General features: G+C 43.9%; 1 protein-coding gene across 1 annotated transcript in view; it reads left to right on the plus strand.

Annotated features, from left to right (window-relative positions):
- LOC109897303 (BAI1-associated protein 3) overlaps positions 1-23341 on the plus strand; it is a 37409-nt gene extending 14068 nt beyond the window's left edge. The window contains exons 3-34 of the mRNA XM_031834108.1: positions 2136-2223; positions 3419-3502; positions 4190-4297; positions 5122-5181; positions 6474-6540; positions 6984-7197; positions 7336-7380; positions 7490-7567; positions 7765-7873; positions 8761-8868; positions 8948-9040; positions 9148-9251; positions 9501-9618; positions 9883-10007; positions 10852-10942; positions 11028-11084; positions 11236-11333; positions 11463-11514; positions 11704-11855; positions 12060-12183; positions 12567-12707; positions 12899-12994; positions 13483-13698; positions 19213-19281; positions 19432-19511; positions 19682-19790; positions 20494-20568; positions 20666-20749; positions 21112-21232; positions 21354-21477; positions 21639-21844; positions 22227-23341. Of these exons, the coding sequence (XP_031689968.1) occupies positions 2136-2223; positions 3419-3502; positions 4190-4297; positions 5122-5181; positions 6474-6540; positions 6984-7197; positions 7336-7380; positions 7490-7567; positions 7765-7873; positions 8761-8868; positions 8948-9040; positions 9148-9251; positions 9501-9618; positions 9883-10007; positions 10852-10942; positions 11028-11084; positions 11236-11333; positions 11463-11514; positions 11704-11855; positions 12060-12183; positions 12567-12707; positions 12899-12994; positions 13483-13698; positions 19213-19281; positions 19432-19511; positions 19682-19790; positions 20494-20568; positions 20666-20749; positions 21112-21232; positions 21354-21477; positions 21639-21844; positions 22227-22330 (3400 nt within the window). The 3' untranslated portion in view covers positions 22331-23341. The remainder of the gene's footprint in view (positions 1-2135; positions 2224-3418; positions 3503-4189; positions 4298-5121; positions 5182-6473; positions 6541-6983; positions 7198-7335; positions 7381-7489; positions 7568-7764; positions 7874-8760; positions 8869-8947; positions 9041-9147; positions 9252-9500; positions 9619-9882; positions 10008-10851; positions 10943-11027; positions 11085-11235; positions 11334-11462; positions 11515-11703; positions 11856-12059; positions 12184-12566; positions 12708-12898; positions 12995-13482; positions 13699-19212; positions 19282-19431; positions 19512-19681; positions 19791-20493; positions 20569-20665; positions 20750-21111; positions 21233-21353; positions 21478-21638; positions 21845-22226) is intronic.
- Positions 23342-25360: the final 2019 nt, after the last annotated feature.

Consider the following 25360-nt stretch of genomic DNA (forward strand, 5'->3'; position numbering starts at 1 on the left):
CATTGTAAAGACAGATGGGCATTCTCATTCCTATGTCATCCTCGTCCTGTACTAAACCTACCCTGGCCACAAATAATCAGAGGTTTTACCAACCACCACCTCCTGCTCCCTGGAGACAGTGTCTCAGACAGGGGCGTGGAATGCAATGCATGGGGAGATCAGTGGGCGCTGTGTCGGCTGCCAGCAGACTGCCACGCACCCGCTGTGATGTGACAGGCAGCGCTAATAAAGGTGCGTGACTGAGAGGGGGCCATGTGGACAGCTCCTCTGTCCTCTCTCTGCATAATGAGACAGGGGGTCTGGGCCTGTATTGTTGCTCCTGGTGCTCTGCCATACAACTCATTCTAGAACACTCCTCTAGTCTGGGGAGGGAGGAAAAGAGGGGAGGGGGAGAGGGGGAGGGGGTATTCCCAAGGTGTTCAGTTGTGCCAGTGAATCCCTCCAACCATGAATGTGCCTCATCACCATGGCGACTGGGGATATGAAATTAGCAAGTGGCAGGAGTCCAGGAATTCACCAGCTCAGAGAGAGAAAAAAATCTAATGGATTTTGTATCTTCCCTGGATTAGAATAACGTAACGTTCGATGGCAGACATGGTAGGATGGTTTTGAATCTTTGTTGAACTTCATATTAAGTGTAGTGCAGTGAGATGATTCTTATTGAATCACCACAGATGGGCTGCTGTCTCACCTTCTATCCACTGTCTGTTTATACTGGTCTTAGGCTACCATAAATTCCCAGACACACACGTTATTTAAGTGATAATGCCAGAGAAGCCGTTATTTGGAGGATGTATTGGCACGGGTATTGTTAGGCCCGAGACGAAGTTGGGGGCTGGCAAAATGTAGCAATATATCCTCCAACCACCGGCTTCGAGGGCAATATCACGTTTATACAACGGGTTCTCAACATATTCAAATAATGCTTAACATATTTTAATTAAAATGAATTTATTCATACTTCCACAAGATATAGTCCCGAAACAAATCTAGGGTTGCTGCCCAAGCCGGCTGGTCGTTCGTTCTATCGGTTCGGTTGCCAGAGACGCGACCCAGACATTCAGTATTTTTGTTCTGTATCTATATGGACGTGACCCAGTCGTTCGTTCTAAATGTTCCATTGCCATACTGGCTGGCAACGTTCTTATCCCTTGCTTGCTAGCTAGCCAACTATGACTAATTTACAGTCACGTCAAACAGTGCAGACAGAATAACAATAGCAATTTGTTAATACTGGTTTCTAGTGACATTTAACAATGAGCTAATGAGGCATGATTTCGCTGGCATAGAAAATGTGCTCTCTCGTTAGGACACTGTTGTTTAGAGGAGCTAGCCAACAACACAGCTAACACAATAACTTGAAACTGAAGCTGGAAAGACTGCAAACTAGCTGCACTTAATTTAGTTTGACCTTTTTTCAATTGACATTTCTTTGTAAATATCCATAAAAAACGCTGCATGCCTCTCTCTCTCGTCCCAACCCCTACACGTTCATTACTATGGGACAGTTGGATGAACATTGAAACAATGTTGCAAATGTTGGTTTATACAAATCTCCCCGTTGAAAACTAAATGTTAGTCTAAAAGACATGTGAGATAATGTCTAGATGCTTTTTATAGTGGAGATCAAGTGTATAACTTTCCTGCCTGGGTTTATGAGACAGTGGATTGCACAGTCAGATGGAACAGAGTAAAATAGGAATTTTAATGTCATAGATTTAGCCGGTGGTAACTTGTGGAATAGACACGTCTGGAATGCGCTTTTATCCAATCAGCATTCAGGATTAGACCCACCCGTTGTATAATGACAGACCATTCCCCTCAGACTTGTTGCTGCAGGAAGGAATGTCTGTCTAGTCTAGTGAAAGGACAGGGCTACTGAATCATGTATAATGTAACAGTTTGTTCATGATACTCTACTGTAAGTGCTGCTGGTTGTGATTGACAGCTCAGCTTTAGGTCTCCTTTAGTCTTTTGCTAAATGGAAACCAGGCATTAAGAAAGCATTTCTCTATATAGACCCTTTAGGACAGTTTTGTTTCTATAATCTTAACAGAAAATTCCTAAATCATATTTAACAGAACGTGTCAAATGAGAATTTAATTGACAGTGTTATCCCTCTGTATGTTTTACAGGCTGTCTGAGGGGGATGGAGAGTTCTTTGTGCGTATGAATGGCATCCTCCAGAAACAAGAGAATCTGCTGCGTGCTGCCCAGGCTGAGGTAAACCCTAAACCTCCTTATGTTTATTTAAAGGGGCAGTGCAGTCAAAAATGCAATTTTCTTGTAATTTTTAAATATTTTTAAGTAGGATAATGTCCTTTTAGTTGTAGCTTTAAAAAACGAACAACAAAAAATGACTGGAATTTCAGCCTGTTCAGGTGGGATGGAGTTTTTGGCCCACTGCATGACATCACAATCTGATCAGATTATTCTGACCAATGACCAGTCATCTTTTATTTGCATATATAGCCTCTTACTTTGAAGGGGTAGGCTCTAGAGTCTAGACGATCCTATCTGCCAGTCAGGGCTGTGCATATAAATATATTTACATTTGTGTCAACACGCCCACAAAATCAGATTGAGCAATGATAAAAAGTATATTTTGAGTTATTTTCATGTATTAACCACACACAGGGATTTTTTTAGACAGTGATGAAAAAAAGACAGCATGGGGGATTTAAGCAGGAAGTTCCTTGAACTGAAAATCTTTTTTTTTTTTAAGGAGACTATAGAGGAAAGGTCTTGGGTAGTATACACATACTTTGCTCTCGCTAGTCCCCTCTGCTATGCCTATGTAACGGGGGTCAATGTGCTGCCAACAGCTTAACTTCCTCCATTGTCCGGCTGCCCCACACTGGACTCGAACCAGCGATCCTCTGTTTCGCAACACACGTGACCGCCCTCCTTAACGTACTGGCTGGATCCCTCGGTCTGGTACATTTCAAGCTATTTGTGAAGCTAGCTTACGGTACGTTCATAACTCTGTGTTACACAGTGGGCTGTGGGGACAGACGGACAAGGTTGAGAAGGACGCTCAAAAGGATGGAGGCTCAGCTGTCACAAGAAGCTGCTCTCCATGGCTCTCTACCCCCTCACTTCCCACACAAGAGGAAATAGACTGGGACAGAATGGGGTGCTATTAAGATGTTTATCTGAGACCACTTGTTTTCCACCCTCTTCAGCTATTAAATTGGTGAAAGGGGAACAAAAAGAAAATCAATGATGCATTCATTGCCTCTGTCTGATTGTGTGCCGCGTTTGAAGGCGAAAGTGTTTGGTTGGCGATAACAGCTCATTGTGACTTAACCTCACAACCCTTTCCAAGCCTTATTGAAGCAGTCATGGTGATGGAGCCTGCTTAAGGGAGATTGTGTGGCTCTGAGGTTTAAAGTTATCTCTCTGTGTGTCTCCGCAGTGCGAAGGGGAAGGTAACACAGCCGTACCACCAGCAGAGCACGTAGACCAGGCATTCGTTCCAGAGAGGTCCAGCAGGAGAGAGGTGAGTAGCCTGGGCTCCCTAGGGTAGAACATTAAGCTCTAGCGATGGAGGGGTATTTTACTTGTTATTGGCCTTTTCTCATATTGTAACGCGATTCGTCTTCCTCTGACGAGGAGTATGACGGATCGGACCAATATGCAGCGTGGTACGTTGATGTTTATTAACACTGAACACAAAAACAAACAAAAAATAACAAGGAGAAAGAAAACAAAACACTTCTGTCTGGTGATGACCCAGAGACAGAAAACAATCACCCACAACTAAAATGGGGAAAACAGGCTACCTAAGTATGATTCTCAATCAGAGACAACGAACGACACCTGCCTCTGATTGAGAACCATACCAGGCCAAACACATAAATACTACATAGAAAAAAGAACATAGACTACCCACCCCAACTCACGCCCTGACCAAACTAACACAAAGACATAATAAAGGAACTAAGGTCAGAACGTGACACATATCTAGCTCCCCAACTAGAATCTAGTGTTCTGACCCAGTTTGCCTCTATCCTCACACGGCTGTAGCTAGCTACACTGTTGCGTAAACCTCACACATGGTTAGCTACAGTAAGGTCACATCATTCTATTGACAGAGACATGTTTCCCAGCTCTTATTTAGCAGTGACCCTGCTTTAAGAAAGAAAAATGGTGGTTTAAGGCATTCACTGAGGTCGTTTTCTTCCAGCTGGACCTCCTGTATGAAGAGGCTGTTTACACGGTAGTCAACAGGGTGGGCGTGCCCTCGCCAGAGTACGTCACTAATGAAGGCGACATCTTCAGTTATCTGCTGAAGGTACACACACTCCTTTGATCGGCTAAACAGCCCACCTGGCCAAACTCTCTCTCTCACACACACACACACACGGCAGAGACCAACAAACACTTACTCTCATACAGATAAGCACACACACACTTATGAATGCACCCTAGTGTGCTGTAATTTACACTTCAAATACTGACCAATAAAATAGACAAGACCAGAAAGAGCCAAGTAAGCTGAAATAATTACTGCTGGAAAACCAACAGCAGAAATCAGATTGTCTCGTCATGTGACTCCTGTTGTAAACCCCTCCTCTAATCTCTGTCCTCACCAACTGATCCTAGAGGTTCAGTCCGGCGGTAGAGAGCCATGTTTGCTTGAGACATCTGTAGGAGACTGAGCAGATGTGCTTTGGCTTAGAGCTGATTAAACATCAAAGCCCAGGCCCACTGAGTATTGATGTTCAGCTGTAATATTACATCCATTCAGACTCTGTCACTCCAAAGCTGCATCCTTGCTTCCTCTGTCGCTCTCTGCTTGAGGTGGTGGACCAGGGCACATGTCCCCATGCTTTGAAGTGACCCCTGGTTCTCTTTGGCCTTTTGAAGATAGTGAGATTGAACCTGTACAACCATCTTGGGTCGGGCTTATGAGAACGCAAATCATTGGCAAGGGATGTAATGCTTATCACCATTGTATTATTGTTTCAAATAGTTTTAAAGTTATGCCGTGGTTTATAAAGTATGCAGGTCAAAATTCAGGCAGGAGTACAGTTGGATGTGTATTGCAAATATGCTCACAGACCTATGAGGCTCTTTTGCAAAGAGAACCCTTTTCCACTGTCGTCCCTCTCCTAGGTATTTGATATGGGTCAGGAGGAACATGACATCATTCTGCAGAGAGTCCAAGAATCCAAGGTGAGATGCTTTGTTCCACTTCCCATCTTGTCAATTTCCATCTCCTGTCTCCTCTCCTGCCACTTCCTGTATCTCCCATCCGCTGTATGAACAAGATAGCACCGCTGAGTTGTCACTGTGAGGATCTTCCTGTCTGCACCATTTAATGTGCCTTTCTTTTGTGTTTAGCTATACACTGAGTTTACAAAACTGCTCTTTCCATGACATAGACTGACCAGGTGAATCCAGGTGAAAGCTAGGATCCATATTGATGTCACTTGTTCAATTCAATTCAATCAGTGTAGGTGAAGGGGAGGAGACAGGTTAAAGAAGGATTTTGAAGAACTGAGAACTGAATTGTGTGTGCCATTCAGAGGGTGAGTGGGCAAGACAACATATTTAAGTGCCTTTGAACGGGGCATGGTAGTCGGTGCACCGCTGCTGGGTTTTTCACACTCAACAGTTTGTCATGTGTATCAAGACATCCAGCCAACTTGACACAGTTGTGTCAAATCATTGGAGTCAACATGGGCCAGCATCCCTGTGAAACGCTTTCGACACCTTGTAGAATTGAGGCTGTTCTGAGGGCAAGGGGGGGGGGGGGGGGGGGGGGTGGAACTCAATATTAGGAAGTTATTCCTAATGTTTGCTATACTCAATGTATAGCATGTTGCATTCACAAGGTTAAAGTAAAATGCATGGAAAGCACTAACTAGCACTATGTACCCGGAGAGACTGAGCTGATGGAGTGTATTGATAGCCATAGTGAGGCTCACTGTGCACCAGGAGACATAATGATCTCTGAAAGCCCACTTTGTATGATGCCCTTGACTACCAGCAACCTTTCAAATGTCAGTTTGAAAGAGATGCTGGGCTCTTCTGCAAGAGTCCTTGAAAGGTTGTGTGCAGAGAAGAACATATTGTGCCTTTTTAACTGTTCCATCCTACAATGATCTCTGTTTCTCGCCGGCACAGCAGTGTCTTTCCACTATAGTGACACACAAAGCCCTGGCATTATACACCAGACAAAGAAAACACACATGGATTATTCTCTCTTGACAGACTCACGTCTCACACTGCAGTGATTGCTGGTATCTTGTTTACCACTGATGAAAGTGTATTTGTCGAGCTAAAGAATCAGAATCAAAATAAAGTTCACCGACTAGCTGTTGTTTTCAACGTGCACTCTATGCCATGTTCAAGGACCCGGTTTTGGAATGCAGCGTGCTTATGGATCGCTTCAGCGAGATGTCTCACTAATGCATGACTCTTAGCCTGTGTACTGCTGTTACTTTGTGCACTTTGTTTTGCAGAGAGCCAGTTTCACCATGAGAGTGTCTGTCATGAAAGGGAAAAATCTAATGGCGAAGGATGCAAATGGTGAGGGGTGTTTGTGTTCGTTTACTGCTATTGATGGGAAGCAGCATTTGTTTTCTGTGCGTGGATATGAAATGTCATCGTGTCCATTTGCCAACTCCAACTCCAACTCCCCATTGACAATGAACGCAATTGTTTATTATTGAAATAAGATTAGAAAATGTTCAGATCAACTATATTGAGTGAGACACATTGTTCTTTCTGCCTGGAAGAAAAATAAAAACCTCTCATGACACAGTGGTTCAACCAAGACACTAGAACCATCATCACGTCACTGTCCACTTTAGACAACACTGGACCACTTTGTCTAAAAGTACACAGGCTGCTATTACTAGCAGACCAATTGCTTTTGATTCCTGAACCTCAATAAGGTACATCGCTGTCATTCTAACAGTATAATCTCAGTGTGTCTCTGTATTAGTTTAACCCTTACTGTGCCTGGGTAGGGTACAGCGACCCCTATTGCATGCTGGGAATCCTCCTGGGCCAGAGCCCCCGGGAGACAGAGGAGAAGAAGGAGAGGAAGTTCAGCTTCAGGAAGAGGAAGGAGAAGCTGGAGAAGAGGTCCAGTACCAAGGAGGTTCTAGCAGCCACGTGCATCCAGGTGACTGAGGTCAAGCCAGAGACTCTCAACCCAGTCTGGAATGAGCACTTTGTTTTGTAAGTACAGAGTGCTGACAGTACCCCGATTCTGGAAGTTGTTGGCAGAACGCTTGACATTTCTATGCGTCTCAGAGCCTAACGGTAACAATGTTTGTTTACACAATGTTCAATTATTATATTTCCTTCTTCCAATAGTGACATTGATGATGTCCACAGTGATCTACTGCATATGGACATATGGTAAGATTAAACACAGTGTGTGGGGCCTTTCCACTCTCAGTCCAAATTCCAGGTTCCTGAAAACGTCCTACTAACCAACGGTCCTAATAACCTTTGCTCTTCTTCTCAGGGACCACGACGATGACGTCTCTGTCGCAGAGGCCTGCAAAAAACTGAATGAAGTCAGCGGACTTAGAGGAATGGGCAGGTAGAACAGGCTTCTGTTTGCTAATGATAAAGTCTGTGAAATAGGCCCTTTAATATAGTGAATGGAGGTCTTGACTGTCAGGTCATTGAGACGCAGTGCTGGTTGATTGCTCTGTGTTATATTTCATGTGTTCATCAGTGCCTTATCCCACCAGGTATTTTAAGCAGATTGTATTCATCAGTGCCTTATCCCACCAGGTATTTTAAGCAGATTGCCAAATCTGTGCGTTCCAATGGAACGTCGTCATCAGGATCTTCTGAGGACAATGCTGATGACTTCCTGGGCTGCATCAACATTCCACTGAATGTAATTATTTAAAGTTACAGTGCTTTCACTTCCCAACTGCTGTCTACTGGTAATGTTTCTTCTTTTATACAGTAGTAATATGTCTTACTTGATGCAGTTTATATTTGTATCTATTAGCTATTATAAGTGTTAACTAACATTTTATTGATTATACTCCTCCAAATGTGCTTCCTGGCTCACTGTCTATCAGAGAGGAGCAAACACCCGTTATTCATTTATTGTAAATCCATCATAAAGAGTGTGAAGTTTCGGCCTTCACCTTCATCAGACCAGAACGACACTCGGTTTGAATGGATTTTGAGTAAATTATAGTTTTATAATGTATGAGAGTGTCGCGCCTCCACCTCTAAAGACATCCATTATTATTTATGGCAGCACCTCTGTTTCAGTTGTTTGAGCACAACACCTTTTTTTCCTGGCTTAGTGTCTAGCCCATGAGCAGGCCCTCGGATCAATATACAAAAAATCTATATATATATATTTAGGAATTCAGTTGGGGTCTCAACTTACTGTTGAGAGTTAGAATAGTAGAATAGAAAAAGTGGAATTTCAAACTTTGGCAGTTTTTCCTCTTGTTATGTCAGTCACTGATAGTCAGTCAATTATCCCATTTCAGCTAAAAAATGTAGATTGCTAAGTTAGCTTAGCGGCCAGCTATCTAAACTTTGTATCAGTCTCACTCAGATATCACATTAAAAACTGCTAGCGTATCTCTCCACTCCATGGAAGAATGTGTAGAATTGCAGGAAATTAGCTGTGAAACAGGATGTGGGTTCGCAGACCAGCGAGCAACTGCGGCCCCTCATGATGAGTTCAGACTTTTTGTTGTCCCCACCCTCATCAAAGTTGCCCATCCCTGGTCTAGCCTGTTCATTGTTCGCCTGTAGGAGGTTCCTGTGATGGGATATGACAAGTGGTTTAAGTTGGAGCCCCGGTCCAGTGCCTCCAAGGTCCAGGGAGAATGTCACCTGATTCTGAGGCTCTTCACTACCCAGGTAGCTACTACAATCTCTCTGCTCCACACTACCTGTGTAGTCTACCCAAGTCACTTGATCATTCCACTTTGTTCCCCAGAGAGACACTACACTGAGTAAGAGGGAATCGAAAGAAGTCATTCATAAGAAGATGCTGAGTCAGATTCTGGAGTACGAACATGCTCATATTCAGGTGAAACTCTACTATACAGTGCATTCTATTATCAAGTGAAATGACAGCGATGGCTATGGATGGTTTCCTTATGCTATCCATGTAAATCATCTGTTTTTTCTTTCCAGAAAGAGCCTTATAACTGGAATGGGCAGGTGAGTCCTCCAGCATGGACTGTGCTGTCCCATCATGCTGTGCAAACTGACCTCTCGCCCCTGCAACAGGCCATCATGTAAGTAGCTACAATAGTAACACTACAATGTAGATCATATGCCAAAGGTATTGCGGTGGTCCAAATGAGAAAATCTAAGTTATGCCAAGCTGGTGGAACCTGTGCCAATGAAGTACCACATTTTTTATTATGAGTTGCACCTTTTCCTTCCTAGTCCTTTTAGGTCTGAAACCATTAATCTCAGCTGAGAGGTGAAGGTCATGTTATGTACAGCAGATGTATAGTAGTATGTATTGCTCTGGTCTTCAGTCGCTGGCAGTGCTATAGCAGCCACCACCGGTCCCAGAGGATGTGCTACACTCTGCTGCTGAGGCTCCTGAGGACCATCGATGCAGAGTGGGATCCCCAAGCTGTGCAGGGAGACCTGGTAGGCCTACTGTCTCCTCACAGCTCCCCTCTGGCTCGCAATCACCTTTCGTCTGGCATTAGGACACCTCATTAACTCACCACTCAACATCCATCATCCTATGACCTAGGGGTCTGTTATTCAATAAAAACCTGGTTGTTTCGGTGCGGTACTTTTTCTGGAAGCTAGACTGAAGCCCAGAAGTCTGTCTGAATGTGCTGTTATTGGCTAGATCGATCATTGTGAGGTTGAGTGATGTGATGATGATGTACTTCCTGTGTTCAGGAGCGGCAGCTGTCGGACAGCTTCAGGCTGTACACGGACCACTGTCTGTGTCTGATGAAGAGCATGCGCCAGGTGTTCCCCTGCGCCAGTCCAGCCGCCGTCACACGCTGCGAGCTCATGCTGAGGTAAACTCATACCACAGGAGGCTGGTGAGGGGAGGAAGTCTCATAGTAATGGCTGGAATGGAATGCATGGAATCACAGTAAACCATATGGAAAACGTGTTTCATGTGTTTGATACCATTCCGTTCCAGCCATTACTATGAGCACGTGCTCCCCAATTAAGGTGCCACCAGCCACCTGTGACTCCACCTGTGACACCACCCCTTCTCTCTCTCAACACATCACAGCATCAAACACTCGCCAGCGCTGTCATACCAGACCAAACACTCAACCAAGTCACTAGAATAAAACCACAGACAGAGTACCTAGAACAGTCAAGCCAATAGGAGGGCAGGGTGACTAAGTCATAAGCCTATTGGGAGGGTTTTCTACTTGAATGGTGGTCGACTGTGCCAATAAAAGCAGGCTCATGTTGAGGCTCATGTTGCTATGCTCTTTCTCTGTGAGCAGCCCAACGGGGCACTGTACTTCTGTGTCGCACAGACCAGATGAATGGAGATCCTGCAGGGCCTTTTCCAATGAGATTTCAAAGTCTGCCCAGTGATTGACACTCCTACAGAGATCTCTGTGTATTGTGGACACAGACGACACACAAAAAAAAAAATGTACTCAAACACATACTAATCGTTCTTGCTGTCAGTCACCTTGACGTAAGAAGGCTGACAGAGATGACAGGTTAGGCCAGTCAGGGTTGTCTGTTCCAGCAATCATTTGGAACATTTGTGTCCATCAATCATTTTGATTAACTACAAATCACCTTGCAATTGTGCCTTTTTGTCTTTTACTCAGTAATGAGTTGTTGGGCTACAATAACAGCCCCATGTTTCCCTTTGTGTTTGTGACTCAGGGGTGTAGGACACATGCAGACCATGCCGGCCTTCAAGACTGCGTGCCCCCTTCGAAATGAACTGCATTTGGAAATTGCCACTGTTGTCAAGGTACAACATAAATATAAGAAAGACCTGTTAGCGTTACCACTGTTGCCTGACTAATTCGAATGACTGCAATCTTTGATTTCAACAGAAAGGTACAGTGGAGTGGTACGAGAGCACAATTTCACAATTCAAACCAGAGGACGGGGTAAGTTGACCCCATAAGAATTGATAACACACAAAGTCATACAAATAAAGAGAGTCGCACATTCTATATATAAACTCCCAGTCATTTATTGGGTAACACATGGATGGGCCTGTCGGGGTTGTGTGTGAGCTGTAGTGTGTGGATTCTATAGGCTCTAGAGGAGCAGCTGAGGAGACTGGTCCAGGTGGTGGATGCAGTGTGTGCAGATGTACAGAGGGGACAGAACGTCTACAACAAGCTCTTCTACAGGTACACAAACAGTCCCTGCAGTTTATTGTGTTAATCAAGGACGGTGACAGGGAGAACTTGACTTTTAAGTAGATTATGTCAAATAGCAAATGAATCCTGTTCTTTGTTTTGTCTTTTTAAACCCCACAGTGCTGTGAAAGTGGATTTCTTCAGCATCGCGTATAGACAGCTGGAGAAACTGGTGAGAATTCATTTGACACCAAAAGGGATTGAACCTGCCAACATCTTTATCCATACATGACATTTATCCATACATGATGATATACAGTATACTGATGCATATAGTGTTCCTGTATGTTCAGCATGCGTGTATCCTCACCGTTGACCCTTGACCTCTGAGATGGGGTGACTGACCCCTGTGCTCCCCCAGGTCGCGGACGACGTGAGCGTTGCCATGGAGAAGGTGTGTGGCACTCTGGAGCAGGAGAGCTCCAGGCTAACTCAGACCATGGGAGAGACTCTGTTAGAGCTCTACATGTCTCTGAAAATACTCAAACGCTTCAGAGAGTTCCTCCCTCTCAGGTGAGTTTGTGAACACCCTGCCACCCGGTCAGACTGGTGGATGGTGGATGTTCAGCTTGGTTGCATTGAACTTTTAGAAAACAGAAAGATTGTTTAGATGTTGTTATTGCTTTGTGATTTGATCTTGCATTGAACTTCTCCATGTGCTTGAACATACAGTAGATTAGCTAAATGTCAGGTGGTTAATGAGTATTTCTCTCTCAGGGACGCTAAGATGATGGCCTTGACTGGCTATCACAACTGGTTTAAGACGTCTATCCACAAGTGGCTGCAGATAGTCCATGACAAGGCTTGTGACAGGATCCGCAGAGCAGTAGACATGGACCAGGTGAGAAAGGCATTTTATGGAAGTGTCTGTAGAGATTGCTTTTCCATGAAAAGAGAAACCATGGAACATACGGCAATCAGGATATCCATTACACTTCTACAGCAGAACCCATTGATGATCTGTACCCGACCATGATGTTTCTATCTAATGTACTCGGAATATGAGTTAGTTTCTGTGTACTGTACCTGTGTGTCAGTGTATTTCTAGTACAGTACATGTGCATGACTTTCTATAAGCTGTTGTTCATAGAGAGTGTGTGTGTGTGTGTGTGTGTGTGTGTGTGTGTGTGTGTGTGTGTGTGTGTGTGTGTGTGTGTGTGTGTGTGTGTGTGTGTGTGTGTGTGTGTGTGTGTGTGTGTGTGTGTGTGTGTGTGTACTGAGCAGCTGGAGCCAGTACAGCAGGCCAGACACAGCTCCTCGGCGGTGGATGTGACAGCGTGTTTCAGCCAGGTGCGGGAGTTCTGGAAACAGCTGTCCTGGCCAGACTCTGCAGGGGCCTTCATCTTTGTCACCCGCCTGACAGACGTGAGTGCCACCGCCACCGCCACGCACACACACACAAGTGCATGCTTTCACACACGCTACACATTCAGAGACAGTGTAAGAAGCTCTACAATCACAAACAACCAGAGCAGAAAGAAAGAAAATAATGCAAATTGAGGGTTTCACTCTCGATGATGATGATGATGGCGAGTGAGATGTTGTCTGTGTTGCAGAATTTCTGCAGCGAGGCCGTGTGTTACTCAGAGATGATAAAGCGCAAGATTGAGAGGAGCCAGCAGGGTCGAGAAATCAAGAGCCTGACAGTGCAGGTAACGCCTGTGGGAAGGCAGGAAGGAAGGGGGGCTTCAGGATGACGTGGGAAGTAAATGTCAGCGAGCGTTCTTTCCCTGGCAACACAAAGACCTCAGCGGGTTGTCCGCAGCGTAATATGTTTGGTCTACTTCAGTGGAAGCTGCTTAGAGGAGAACGGATCATAATAATGGCTGGAATAGAGTAAATGGAATGGTATCATAAACATGGTTTTCATGGGTTTGATACCATTCCATTCACTCCATTCCGTCCATTAGAATCCATTCCAGCCATTATTATGAGCCCTCAGCAGCCTCCACTGGTCTACTTACCGTCTTGCCTCTTTTCATTGTCAATCATTTACTCTCTCCCCCAATCCCCTACCTGCCTCTTTTTTTTAGCCCTGCCTCTTTTCCGTCCTTTGTTTCCTTCAACCATTCTCGACCTTTCCTCTGGCTTTCTCTTCTTCCCTCTACTAATGTACTTCCTGGATCTTGGTGTGGGCTAGCTGTGCATCGCCCTGAACAACACAGAGCATGTGCGTGTGTTCCTGGGCCACCTGCCTCGGGACCTGGACTGGCAGGGCGTGGAGCAGGCCATGGAGGAGTCTTGCGGGGCGGAGGGGAAGGAGCAGGTCAACAAGGCCCTGAACGGACAGCTCTACAACGTGGATGCGGACCTACAGAGGGAGGCCAAGCGCCTCATCACCCACCTCACAGACAAGGTCCCTCCATCTCACTAAACTATCCTCTCTGTCAGTCATACTTAGTAACCAGTCATCAAATCAAGTTAGTCACATGCGCCGAATACAACAGGAATACCTTACAGTGAAATGCTTACTTACGAGCCCCAAATCAACAATGCAGTTTATTAAAAAATGTATAAAAATAAACATTATTGAATAAGAATAAGAAATAAAAGGAACAAGTAATTAAAGAGCAGCAGTAAAATAACAATAGCGAGACTATATACAGGGGAGTACCGGTACAGAGTCAATGTGCAGGGGCACCGATTAGTCGTGGTAATTGAGGTAATATAATGCAAATAGTCTGTGTAGTGACTGTCTTGGTGTGTCTGGACCATGTTAGTTTGTTGGTGATGTGGACACCAAGGAACTTGAAGCTCTCAACCTGCTCCACTACAGCCCCGTCGATGAGAATGGGGGTGTGCTCAGTCCTCTTTTTCCTGTAGTCCACAATCATCTCCTTTGTTTTGATCACATTGAGGTAGAGGTTGTTGTCCTGGCACCACACAGCCAGGTCTCTGACCTCCTCCCTATAGGCTGTCTCGTCGTTGTCGGTGATCAGGCCTACCACTGTTGTGTGATCGGCAAACTTAATGATGGTGTTGGAGTCGTGTCTGGCCAAGCAGTCATGAGTGAACAGGCAGTACAGGAGGGGACTGAGCACGCACGCCTGAGGGGCCCCTGTGTTGAGGATCAGCGTGGTGGATGTGTTGTTACCTAACCTTACCACCTGGGGGCGGCCCGTCAGGAAGTCCAGGATCCAGTTGCAGAGGGAGGTGTTTAGTCCAAGGGTCCTGAGCTTATTGATGAGCTTTGATGGTACTATGGTGTTGAACGTGGAGCTGTAGTCAATGAATAGCATTCTCACATAGGTGTTCCTTTTTTCCAGGTGGGAAAGGGCAGTGTAGAGTTCAAAGCACTTCATGGCTACAGACGTGTCATTTAGGCAGGTTACCTTAGTGTTCTTGGGCACAGGGACTATGGTTGTCTGCTTAAAACATGTTGGTATTACGGACTCAGACAGGGAGAGGCTGAAATTGTCAGTATTTTTGTATTTGTATTTATTATGCATCCCCATTAGCTGCTGCCAAAGCAGCAGCTACTCTTCCTGGGGTCCAGCAAAATTAAGGCAGTTTATACCATTTTAAAACATTACAATACATTCACAGATTTCACAACACACTGTGTGTCCTCAGGCCCCTACTCCACCAGTACCACATATCTACATTACTAAATCTGTGTGTGTGTGTGTGTGTGTGTGTGTATGCATGTGTCTGTGTCTATGTTTGTGTTGCTTCACAGTCCCTGCTGTTTCATAAGGTGTTTTTTTATCTGTTTTTTAAATCTAATTTTACTGCTTGCATCAGTTACTTGATGTGGAATAGAGTTCCATGTAGTCATGGTCTTTGTAGTACGTTGTGCCTCCCAAAGTCTGTTCTGGACTTGGGGACTGTGAAGAGACCTCTTGCGGGGTATGCATGAGGTGGGGTATGCATGAGTGTCCGAGCTGTGTGCCAGTAGTTTCGACAGACAGCTCAGTGCATTCAACATGTCAATACCTCTCATAAATAAAAGTAGTGATGAAGTCAATCTCTCCACTTTCAGCCAGGAGAGATTGACATGCATATTATTAATATTAGCTCTCTGTGTACATCCAAGGGCCAGCTGTGCTGCCCTGTTCTGAGCTAATTGCAATTTTCCTAAATCCCAAAATTTTGTGGCACCTGACCACACAACTGAACAGTAGTCAAGGTGTGACAAAACTAGGGCCTGTAGAACCTGCCTTGTTGATAGTGTTGTTAAGAAGGCAGAGCATCGCTTTATTTTAGACAGACTTTTCCCCATCTTAGCTACTTCTGCATCAATATGTTTTGACCATGACAGTTTACAATCTAGTGTTACTCTAAGCAGTTTAGTCATTTCAACTTGCTTAATTTCCACATGATTTATTACAAGATTTAGTTGAGGTTTAGGGTATTAGTGTTTATGTTCCAAATACAATTATTTTAGTTTTATAAATATTTAGGGCTAACTTTGTAGCGATCTTCTTCATCTGAGGAACAGGAATAGGAAGGATCAGACCAATATGCAGTGTGGTACGTGTCCATGTTAAATTGATTTACAACTGAACACAAAATAACAAATGTGAAACAACGAAAATCGAAACAGTTCTGTATGGTGAAAACAGAAAACAACTACCCACAAATCATAGTGGGAAAACAGGCTGCCTAAGTATGGTTCTCAATCAGAGACAATGATTGACAGCTGCCTCTGATTGGGAACCATGCCAGGCCAAACACAGAAATACAAAACCTAGAATACAAAACCTAGAATGCCCACCCCAACTCACGCCCTAACCAAACTAAAACAGAGACATAAAAAAGGAACTAAGGTCAGGACGTGACAAACTTATTCCTTGCCACCCACTCTGAAACTAACTGCAGCTCTTTGTTGAGTGTTGCAGTCATTTCAGCCGCTGTAGTAGCTGACGTGTATAGTGTTGAGTCATCCGCATACATAGAAACTCTGGCTTTACTCAAAGTCAGTGGCATGTCATGAGTAAAAATGGAAAAAAGGGGCCTAAACAGCTACCCTGGGGAATTACTGATTCTAACTGGATTATATTTGATAGACTTCCATTAAAGAACACCCTCTGTGTTCTGTTAGACAAGTAACGCTTTATCCACATTATAGCAGGGGGTGTAAAGCCATAACACATGTGTTTTTCCAGCAGTAGACTATGATCGGTCATGACAAAAGCTGCACTGAAGTCTAACAAGACAGCCCCCACAATCACTTTATCATCGATTTCTCTCAGACAATCATCAGTCATTTGTGTAAGTGCTGTGCTTGTTGAGTGTCCTTCCCTATAAGCATTCTGAAATTCTGTTGTCAATTTGTTTACTGTAAAATAGCATTGTATCTGGTCAAACTCTATTTTTTCCAGGAAGTTTACTAAGGGATGCTAACAGGCTGATTAGTTGACTATTTGAGCCAGTAAAGGGGGCTTTGCTATTCTTGGGTAGCGGAATGACTTTAGCTTCCCTCCAGGCCTGAGGGCACACACTTTCTAGTAGGCTTAAATTGAAGATGTGGCAATATCGTCTGCTATTATCCTCAGTAATTTTCCATCTAGATTGTCAGACCCTGGTGGCTTGTCATTGTTGATAGACAACAATAATCTTTTCACCTCTTCCACACTGACTTTACGGAATTCAAAAGTACAATTCTTGTCTTTCATAATTTGGTCTGATATATTTGGATGTGTAGTGTTAGTGTTTGTTGCTGGCATGTCATCCCTAAGTTTGCCTATCTTGCCAATGAAAAAGTAATTAAAGTAGTTTGCAATATCAGTGGGCTTTGTGATGAATGAGCCGTCTGATTCAATAAATTAAGGAGCTGAGTTGGCTTTTTTTCCCACCAAAAAATGAATTTAATTCCCAAAGCTTTTTACTATCCTTTTTTATACCATTTATCTTTGTTTCATAGTGTAGTTTATTTTTATTTTTTCTTTAGTTTAGTCACATCATTTCTTCATTTTAAGTACATTTGCCAGTCAGTTGGGCTACCAGACTTAATTGCCATACATTTTGCCTCAACCCCCTCAACCATACACCTTTTCAATTCCTCATCAATCCACGGGGATTTAACCATTTTTACAGTCATTTTCTTAATGGGTGCATGCTTATTAGTAACTGGAATAAGTATTTTCATAAATGCGTCAAGTGCAGCGTCTGGTTGCTCCTCATTACACACCACAGACCAGCAAATATTCTTTACATCATCAACATATGAATGACGACAAAACTTATTGTATGACCTCTTATACACTATATTAGGCCCAGCCTTTGGAACTTTGATTTTCCTAGATATGGCTATTATATTGTGATCACTACATCCTATGGATTTGGATATTGCTTTAAAGCAATACATTTTGATGATTTAATTCCTGTGCTGTTTGTAACTACCCTGGTAGGTTGACTGACAACCTGATCCAGGTTGCAGGCACTGGTTACAGTTGGACGTTTTTTCCTGAGTGAGCAGCTAGATGAAAGCCAGTCAATAAATGTCAATAAATGTAATACATTAAATTAAATAACCCAGAAAATATTATTCTCTGATGATATCACATACATTATCAAGCATTTCACACATATTATCCAGATACTGACTGTTAGCACTTGGTGGTCTATAGCAGCTTCCCACAAGAATGGGCTTTAGGTGAGGCAGATGAACCTGTAGCCATATTAGTAACATTAGATCCTCTCTAAGCTTTACAGGAATGTGGTTCTGAATATAAACAGCAACACCTCCTCCGTTGGCGTTTCTGTCTTTTCGGTAGATGTTATATCCATGTATTGCTACCACTGCATCATCAAACGTATTATCTAAGTGAGTTTCAGAGAGACTCAAAATATGAATGTCATCTGTTACAAGCAAGTTATTGACTTCATGGACCTTGATTCTTAGGATACATATGTTAATATGGGCTATTTTGAGCACTTTTCTGGGTTGCGTGATTGTTTTTAATGCTTTACTGGGAGCTTATCAGAGGTAGACACCAATGTTATTTACATTGGTGCTGATAGTGCAGGGTGAGCTGCATAAAGTGGTCTTGCTACTATTGCACACCGCCTCAGTGCTAACAGTGTAACTGTTTTATAGGCTCATGATTACTGCTTACAATAGCTGTAGGATAAACAGATGTGTTCGGTGCAATTAGGGGTACATACATTTAATTACTTACATTGTGTTTGCCAATGCACCTAAGATCATGTACATTTGATGCAGCATTATGATGCAGAGTATCTTCTGTTTCAAGAAGGTGTCAAAGTTATCAATAAAAGTGACTGCAGTAGTCTTTTAGCCAGAGGTGTAATGCCAGCTGTCTGCTGAATCTTTCACACCCACTGACCAACGATGGTACTGGACCTGAAATTATTGGCTGTTTTTTGGAGTCTTTTAATGCTAAAATCAGTTCTTTAAAATCAATTTTCAAATGTTCCGAGCTAGCCCTCCTTATGTCGTTTGACCCCACATGGACTACGACAGTGTTAGCTGACCAACTGGAAAGGGTCCGTGAAGACACTCGCCAGTTGGTCAGCTCATGCTCGCAGTACACGTCCTAGTAATCAATCTGGCCCTATGGCCTTGTGAATGTTGACACAGGCAAGGGACACAGGCATGCATGTCAATATCAGTTTCCATGAGAACGGGTACCGTAAATGATGTTTTTTTGGGGCGTTTGAGGGAGCTTGTTTGGCGTGCAAGACGGTCGGGGGTTTCACATTTGGGACTATTCCATTGGTTCCATTGCGTCAGGCAACCTTAATCCAGCACAGATAAAGTATTTCAAAGAAAACAAATACTATGTGAACCCAGGTTTGGTTATGTAATACTGTATGATATGGTATACTAAAATTGGGTCTTGCCTGGTAACCGTTGTCACAATGCCTTGAACAGAGAGGTAATTGTGATATTGTGTGTTTCTAGATGCTTTCAGAGCTGAAGAGGTACCTCCAACACATCAGCCTGTCCCCTGACTCCATCAACAACGATGATGTAAGACTGAACAGTACATTGTGCTCCACTTCTGTCATGGAGCAGCAACCTCTCTGCTTTCTTTCATTGTCCTTTCTGGGTTGGAAGACATTTCCTCAATAAGCTTCCCCCTAAGATGGGACACTGTTCTGTGACATTGTTCTGTTTCAGGCCGTGTCCCCCCTCATGAAGTACTTACGTGACACTTTAGTCATCCTCAGCGAGTCTCTGGTGAAGGAGAATCTGGCTAGGTAATTACCTGCTGTGTCACGTCTTTATCTAGATGAGCATCTTAGACATGCACGCAATAATGATACCCCTCTGACACATTATGCTGTAGTACTGGTCATTATCTAGCCATTATGATCACTTGACATACAGCGGATTGTTGTCTAACTGTGTTCTCCTGTCTTCTGCACAGAGTTCTCCTCGGCATGTGGGAGCTGCTCCTCAGAATGATCCTAGACACGGTGGCGGAGAACATGGGAGTCCAGGTGGAGTTCTACAACCGCTTCCAGTACACTGTCGAGGTCAGTGGTCTGTCTCTCTCTCTCTCTCTCTCTGTCTCTCTCTCTCTCTCTCTCTGTCTCTCTCTCTCTCTCTCTCTCTCTCTGTCTCTGTCTCTGTCTCTGTCTCTGTCTCTGTCTCTCTCTCTCTCTCTCTCTCTCTCTCTCTCTCTCTCTCTCTCTCTCTCTCTCTCTCTCTCTCTCTCTCTCTCTCTCTCTCTCAGTTGACCACAGAGACAGGGAGAATCACAGTAGGGGCCTATTTCCCCTTCTTCCTCCTCCTCTTCACCATCATCAGCTACTGTATCCTTGCTAATTACTTGTGTGGTATAATTTCCATACCACTGATATTCATCAGGTCTCCCGGCTGCTCAGTCCCTGCTGAGGAGAGTCCCCACCAGAATGGCAATGTGACAGTTCCTGTGTTCTAATGGAGCATAGAGCTGGCAAGGGACACACGACAGATTTGGATGAAAAGTCGTGAAAATGCAAAGCTGCGTGGGTAGAACATGTGGTGTGTTCCATGGTGATCTCCTTCTACTGGGGGATTCACGCTGTCAGCGAGGATACATACCGGTCTGCTAATATCCTCTGACATATGCTCCAACCAAAGGCGTTACTTATAATTACAGCAGTTAATTAGCTAGTCATGCCAGTCGAACAGAGCGGAGTATCAGAACATCTAACCTGAAAACTGAAACCTTCCCCGCCACAATGCTCCTTTCAGGCCCTGGTGCAGTTCTTCTGTGCTGATGGAAAGGGACTTGCCATAGAAGATCTGAAGAACCATGTCGACTACAAGGTGAGAGCACCAAGGGTTTATGTACCATCTAGCCTTTTTTAGTGGGGGTTGTTCAGCTGGTTCCTGACGAGCCCCCTCCTCACTGCTGTTCCTATAGGCTCTTGACGAGGAGCTGAGGCTGAACAAGTGTTCGTCCTTTGAGCTGATCGAGCAGTACTTCCTGGAGAAGATCTCTCAGCAGGTAGTCTGCAGCCTGCTGGGCTGCCACATGTGACTCTAACCCCCAGGCTAGTGTAGTGGGGGAGTGTTGATTAGGAGCTGAAAGATCACAACACATTTTCTTTTTCTTTATCTCTTTAATGCTAATGTGGTCGCTAGCGGTTTTCTGTAACAGCGGTTTATTTTAGAACGCCAGAACTTTACAGGCATGTCCACTTACTACAAGCATTTTTCTACACTCGCATTAACATCTGGTAACCATGTGTATGTGACAAATAACATTTGATTTGATGTCCAGGATTTATCATACTGAATGGATGTATAACAATCCAATCAATCAATTATCTGTTTATGTATGAGTTATAATATGGATCTGCCTTTCAGAGAACACTGAAGCACACCCGCTTTGGCCGCGTCAGTGTGAAGTGTTACTATGATGCTTCTGAGCAGAGGCTCACGGTGGAGATCCTGCATGCCGCCGATCTCATTGCCTTGGACGCCAATGGTAAATATCAGAGTTCCATTGGCATACAGCTCCTTATGCAGAAAGAATGCCAATCCAATCTTCTGTATGAGCCCCTCATTCGTTCCTGTTCCTCTCTCTCTCACTCTCTGGTGCCACACAGGGCTGAGTGACCCCTTTGTCATCGTGGAGCTCTGTCCCCACCACCTCTTCCCCATGGCCAAGAGTCAGCGCACCCAAGTGAAGCTCAAGACCCTGCACCCAGTATTTGATGAGCTCTTCTATTTGTGAGTGTCTAATCTGCCTTCTGTATGCACTAACAGAGAAGGAAATGTTGGGATTGGTGGATGATATGATAATTCCCTCTTGACAGCAGCTAGATTGAAAAGCAAAACATGGAGATGTAGACTTCAGTTTGACTCATTTTCCTCTATCTGCTGTCCCACAGCCATGTCAGCCCAGAGCAGTACAGGCACAGGTTTGCCTGTCTGACTTTTACTGTGATGGACTATGATTGGCTGTCCACCAACGATTTTGCCGGGGAGGCCTTGGCCCCGCTCAGTGACTTCTGTTGGCCAGGGAGACCCAATGCCTCAGCGGCCGGAAAGACCATCCAGCCGACCATTCTGCACCTGGCCCGGAACAAACCCAGCGGTAGGGAGCAGGGTTAGGGTCAATTTGATTTCAATTCAGTCAATGAATTAAGTAAACCCATATTCTAATTCCACGTTTTCCTCATTGAAAAGAATTTAGGAACATTTGAATTGTAATTTCATTTTACTTCCTGAATTTACTGAATTGAAAGGAATTGACCCCAACACTGGAAGGACAGTCCACCGGATAGATTTCAGTACATAACACCACCCCTGTACTCCTCACTGAGAGGGAACGGGTCCCCAGGGAGGAGAGCCTGTTAAGTCTGGGAAAGGTTTCCTATTACTTCTGTAATCCAACCTAGCGACCTGTTCAATCTAAAGGTAATTGTGGCAGGCGTTGGATGGATGCACTTACGTCTCTGTTTGATCTCTCCATCCAGAGAAGCCAATCATGAGGATTTTGGACGCACGGACAGGAGACGGAGAGGCTCAGGAGTTTGTGAGGAAGCTAAAGGAGATTGAGAAATCCATGGAAGAGGAGTGAAGCTGTCAGCACTGGTCTGGTGTATTGGTGTATTCTGACTACGTCTTTGCCACATGTGCTCTTGTACTTGTCGTACTACCCGTATGTTTACAATGTTTACAGTTTTCAAATCCTCTTGTACGTGCACTGAAAATGTCATGCCGAACAAAACACAGTGAGGCATGACTTTTTAAATTGGAATACGAATGTCCTGTCTCTCTGCTGTATTTTTATGCCTCAAATCAAATGCTATTTGTCACATGCGCCGAATTCAACAGGTGTAGACTTTACCGTGAAGTACTTACTTACAAGCCCTTTCCCAACATTGTGGAGTTAAAGAGTCAGAAATATCCAAGGGTCCTATCTGAGAAATCTGAGGAACAGCTTATCCTACAGTGAATATTTTGTTTTCTAAAGAGCTCATTGAATGTTATCTTTGTCATATTATCTCTGTTATATTATCTTTGTTGTATTACATCGCTAACGTTTAACTGAATCAAAAACTAATTTGCAACTGATATGTAATCAGTCGAATCATGTGGGTGGATCAATCGTTGAAAACAAATATACTCAACTACCGTTTCTGAGTATGTGGCGAAGTAGCACAAGGATGTAACACTGCAAGGAAAAGCCATCTGTAGCCAGGTTTTGTAAGTCATCAGAAGGAGTAGTGTCACGTATGGCTGCGTTTACACAGGCAGCCCAATTCTGAAATGTTTCAGATCTTTTCACGCCAGCTCTTTTTCAGAGCTGATCTGATTAGTCGAAAGAACAATAAGTTAGGGAAAAGAGATCACAATTTGGCTGCCTGTGTAAACGCAGCCTATGTGACGCCATCTGTGCTCATTGATGATTGGATGTTTATATCTCTTCAGATTATGAACCATATCCCCGAAGAAAAGAGTGTTAAGTCCTCTATTTGTTATATTGTAAATGTGAACTACTTGTCCTTGGATTGTAATGGATTGTGCTGCTGTTCATTGTACCATTCAAATGAAAATGTCTATTAATAAAGATTGTATTTGAATATGATTCACTAGCTCTTATTACATGTTGTTCTCCTTAGAAAAATATGTTTCCTTCTTTGTAGTGAACTTGCCCATATGACATCAACATGTTCCTCTTCATGTTGCATGAGTCTGTTTCTAAATGGAAACTAAATGGATTCACAAACATATAGTAGCACTAGACATCTAGAAAAAAACAGTCCTTTGTGTTTAGTTCTAAATGCCAGGATTCATTTTGATTTCTTCCAGACCGAAAGATTCCGTCTCTGTCGGTCTTGTGTCTGCATGTTCTCTCTCTTCTCTGTCTCTTTGTTTTGCTTTTCTCACTCTGTCTATCTCTGCCCTCCCCCCTCTCTAGCTCTCGCTCTCTCACTCTCTCGCTCGGCTCTTGTCACTTAGTTTCAAGGCTTACAAAAGGAAACAGCAGATGTCTGTTTACAGGCACTCATTCTCTCTCCCTCTCTCTCCTCACTTCCCTCCGAATGTCATTCTCAGATGCAGGCCTGTCTGCTCCCACCACCTCCATTATCCTTCCACTCTCCCTCTTCCTCCATAGTGTTCCCTCTATCATAGTCCTCTTCCGGTTCCCCTCTTGACCTTTCAGACCTTCTATCACCTCAAGAGAGCCACCTTGGATGGAAAACATGCTGCTGCACCACCACAGTGACCCCAAAGAGAAACACTCAGAGTCCAGTAATAAGGGAAGCAAGGTTATGTTGATTATGTCCAATCTATCAAATCATAGAAGTCTGAACCACAATGACCTGGTTACATCCCCATCTGCCAACACACAGACCGACATGTTGGTGACTGATGGACTTCTGTAATAATATGGGCTAAGATAGATAGATAGATAGATAGATATAGATCGTCAGTGTTTTGATGGATATGTTGGGATGTTTTACAGAGAGAGGGAGTGTTTATTTGGTCATATCAATCAATCAAACAACACCCCAACCCCCAGAAAAAAAATCACCAAGCCCAATACGGGTATTGGATTGAGTGTGGCCAGTGCTGTGGTGTCTCAGGTGTGATGGGGAGCAGACATTTCATGGTTCTGTAACCCAGACGTCATGCCCTGTGGTCAGAACCTGTTTAATGTAGCTATCATGCCATCTGACAGCTTCAGCTTCCTTACCATTCCATTCAGCTTCATTACCATTCCATTCCACAGCCTCACTCTCCCACCCTCTGATTGGTTCACTGTACTGCAACAGGAATCTACACTACAGCTCAAAACCAACAGGCATGCTTGTATTTTGTCGTTTGTTGATGCAGCAACACGGAGAAGCAAAAGGAGGGAATTAGATATATAGTATGTCCAAATATATTTCTGTAGATTATACATGGCAGGTAGCCTAGTGGTTAGAGCGTTGGGCCAGTAACCGAAAGGTTGCTGTATGAAATCTCCGAGCTGACAAGGTCAAATCTGCCATTTTGCCCCTGAACAAGGCAGTTAACCCACTGTTCCTAGGCCGTCATTGTAAATAAGAATTTGTTCCTAACTGACTTGCCTAGTTAAATAAATAAGAACATCAATGTAACATTCACACAATTGTTTATTTAACCAGGCAAGTCAGTTAAGGCTGTATTTTCAATGACAGCCTAGACAGCAGAACAACAGATTTGTACTTTGTCAGCTCGGGAATATGAACTTGCAACCTTTCGGTTACTAGTCCAAAGCTCTAACCACTAGGCTACCCTGCCGCCACAATGAGCTAAAGGCTATTGACATTCAAGGAATGCTGCACATGTGGTAGCCGTATCGCTAAAAAGTAAATTAGGGTAATCTATTTTTCAGTGGAGATAATGATTATTGGGTTGGGTGAGAGGATGCTCAAAACAGCATTTGCATTAATACCCAGACAGTAAGAGCTTTAACCACTGGGTGTCCCCATAGTTTCACAAACCACTTTTTAATCAGTTCAATATTCTGACGTTAGGTGGCACATGGCACTATACTTGGTGATCCACGCTGGATCTCTATTGGTTGAACTCATTACTAAGTCACAATAACACCATGTCTCTGGTCATCCTTGTGTCA

Source organism: Oncorhynchus kisutch, linkage group LG10 (assembly GCF_002021735.2).
Source record: "Oncorhynchus kisutch isolate 150728-3 linkage group LG10, Okis_V2, whole genome shotgun sequence".
NCBI classification, from domain to species: domain Eukaryota; kingdom Metazoa; phylum Chordata; class Actinopteri; order Salmoniformes; family Salmonidae; genus Oncorhynchus; species Oncorhynchus kisutch.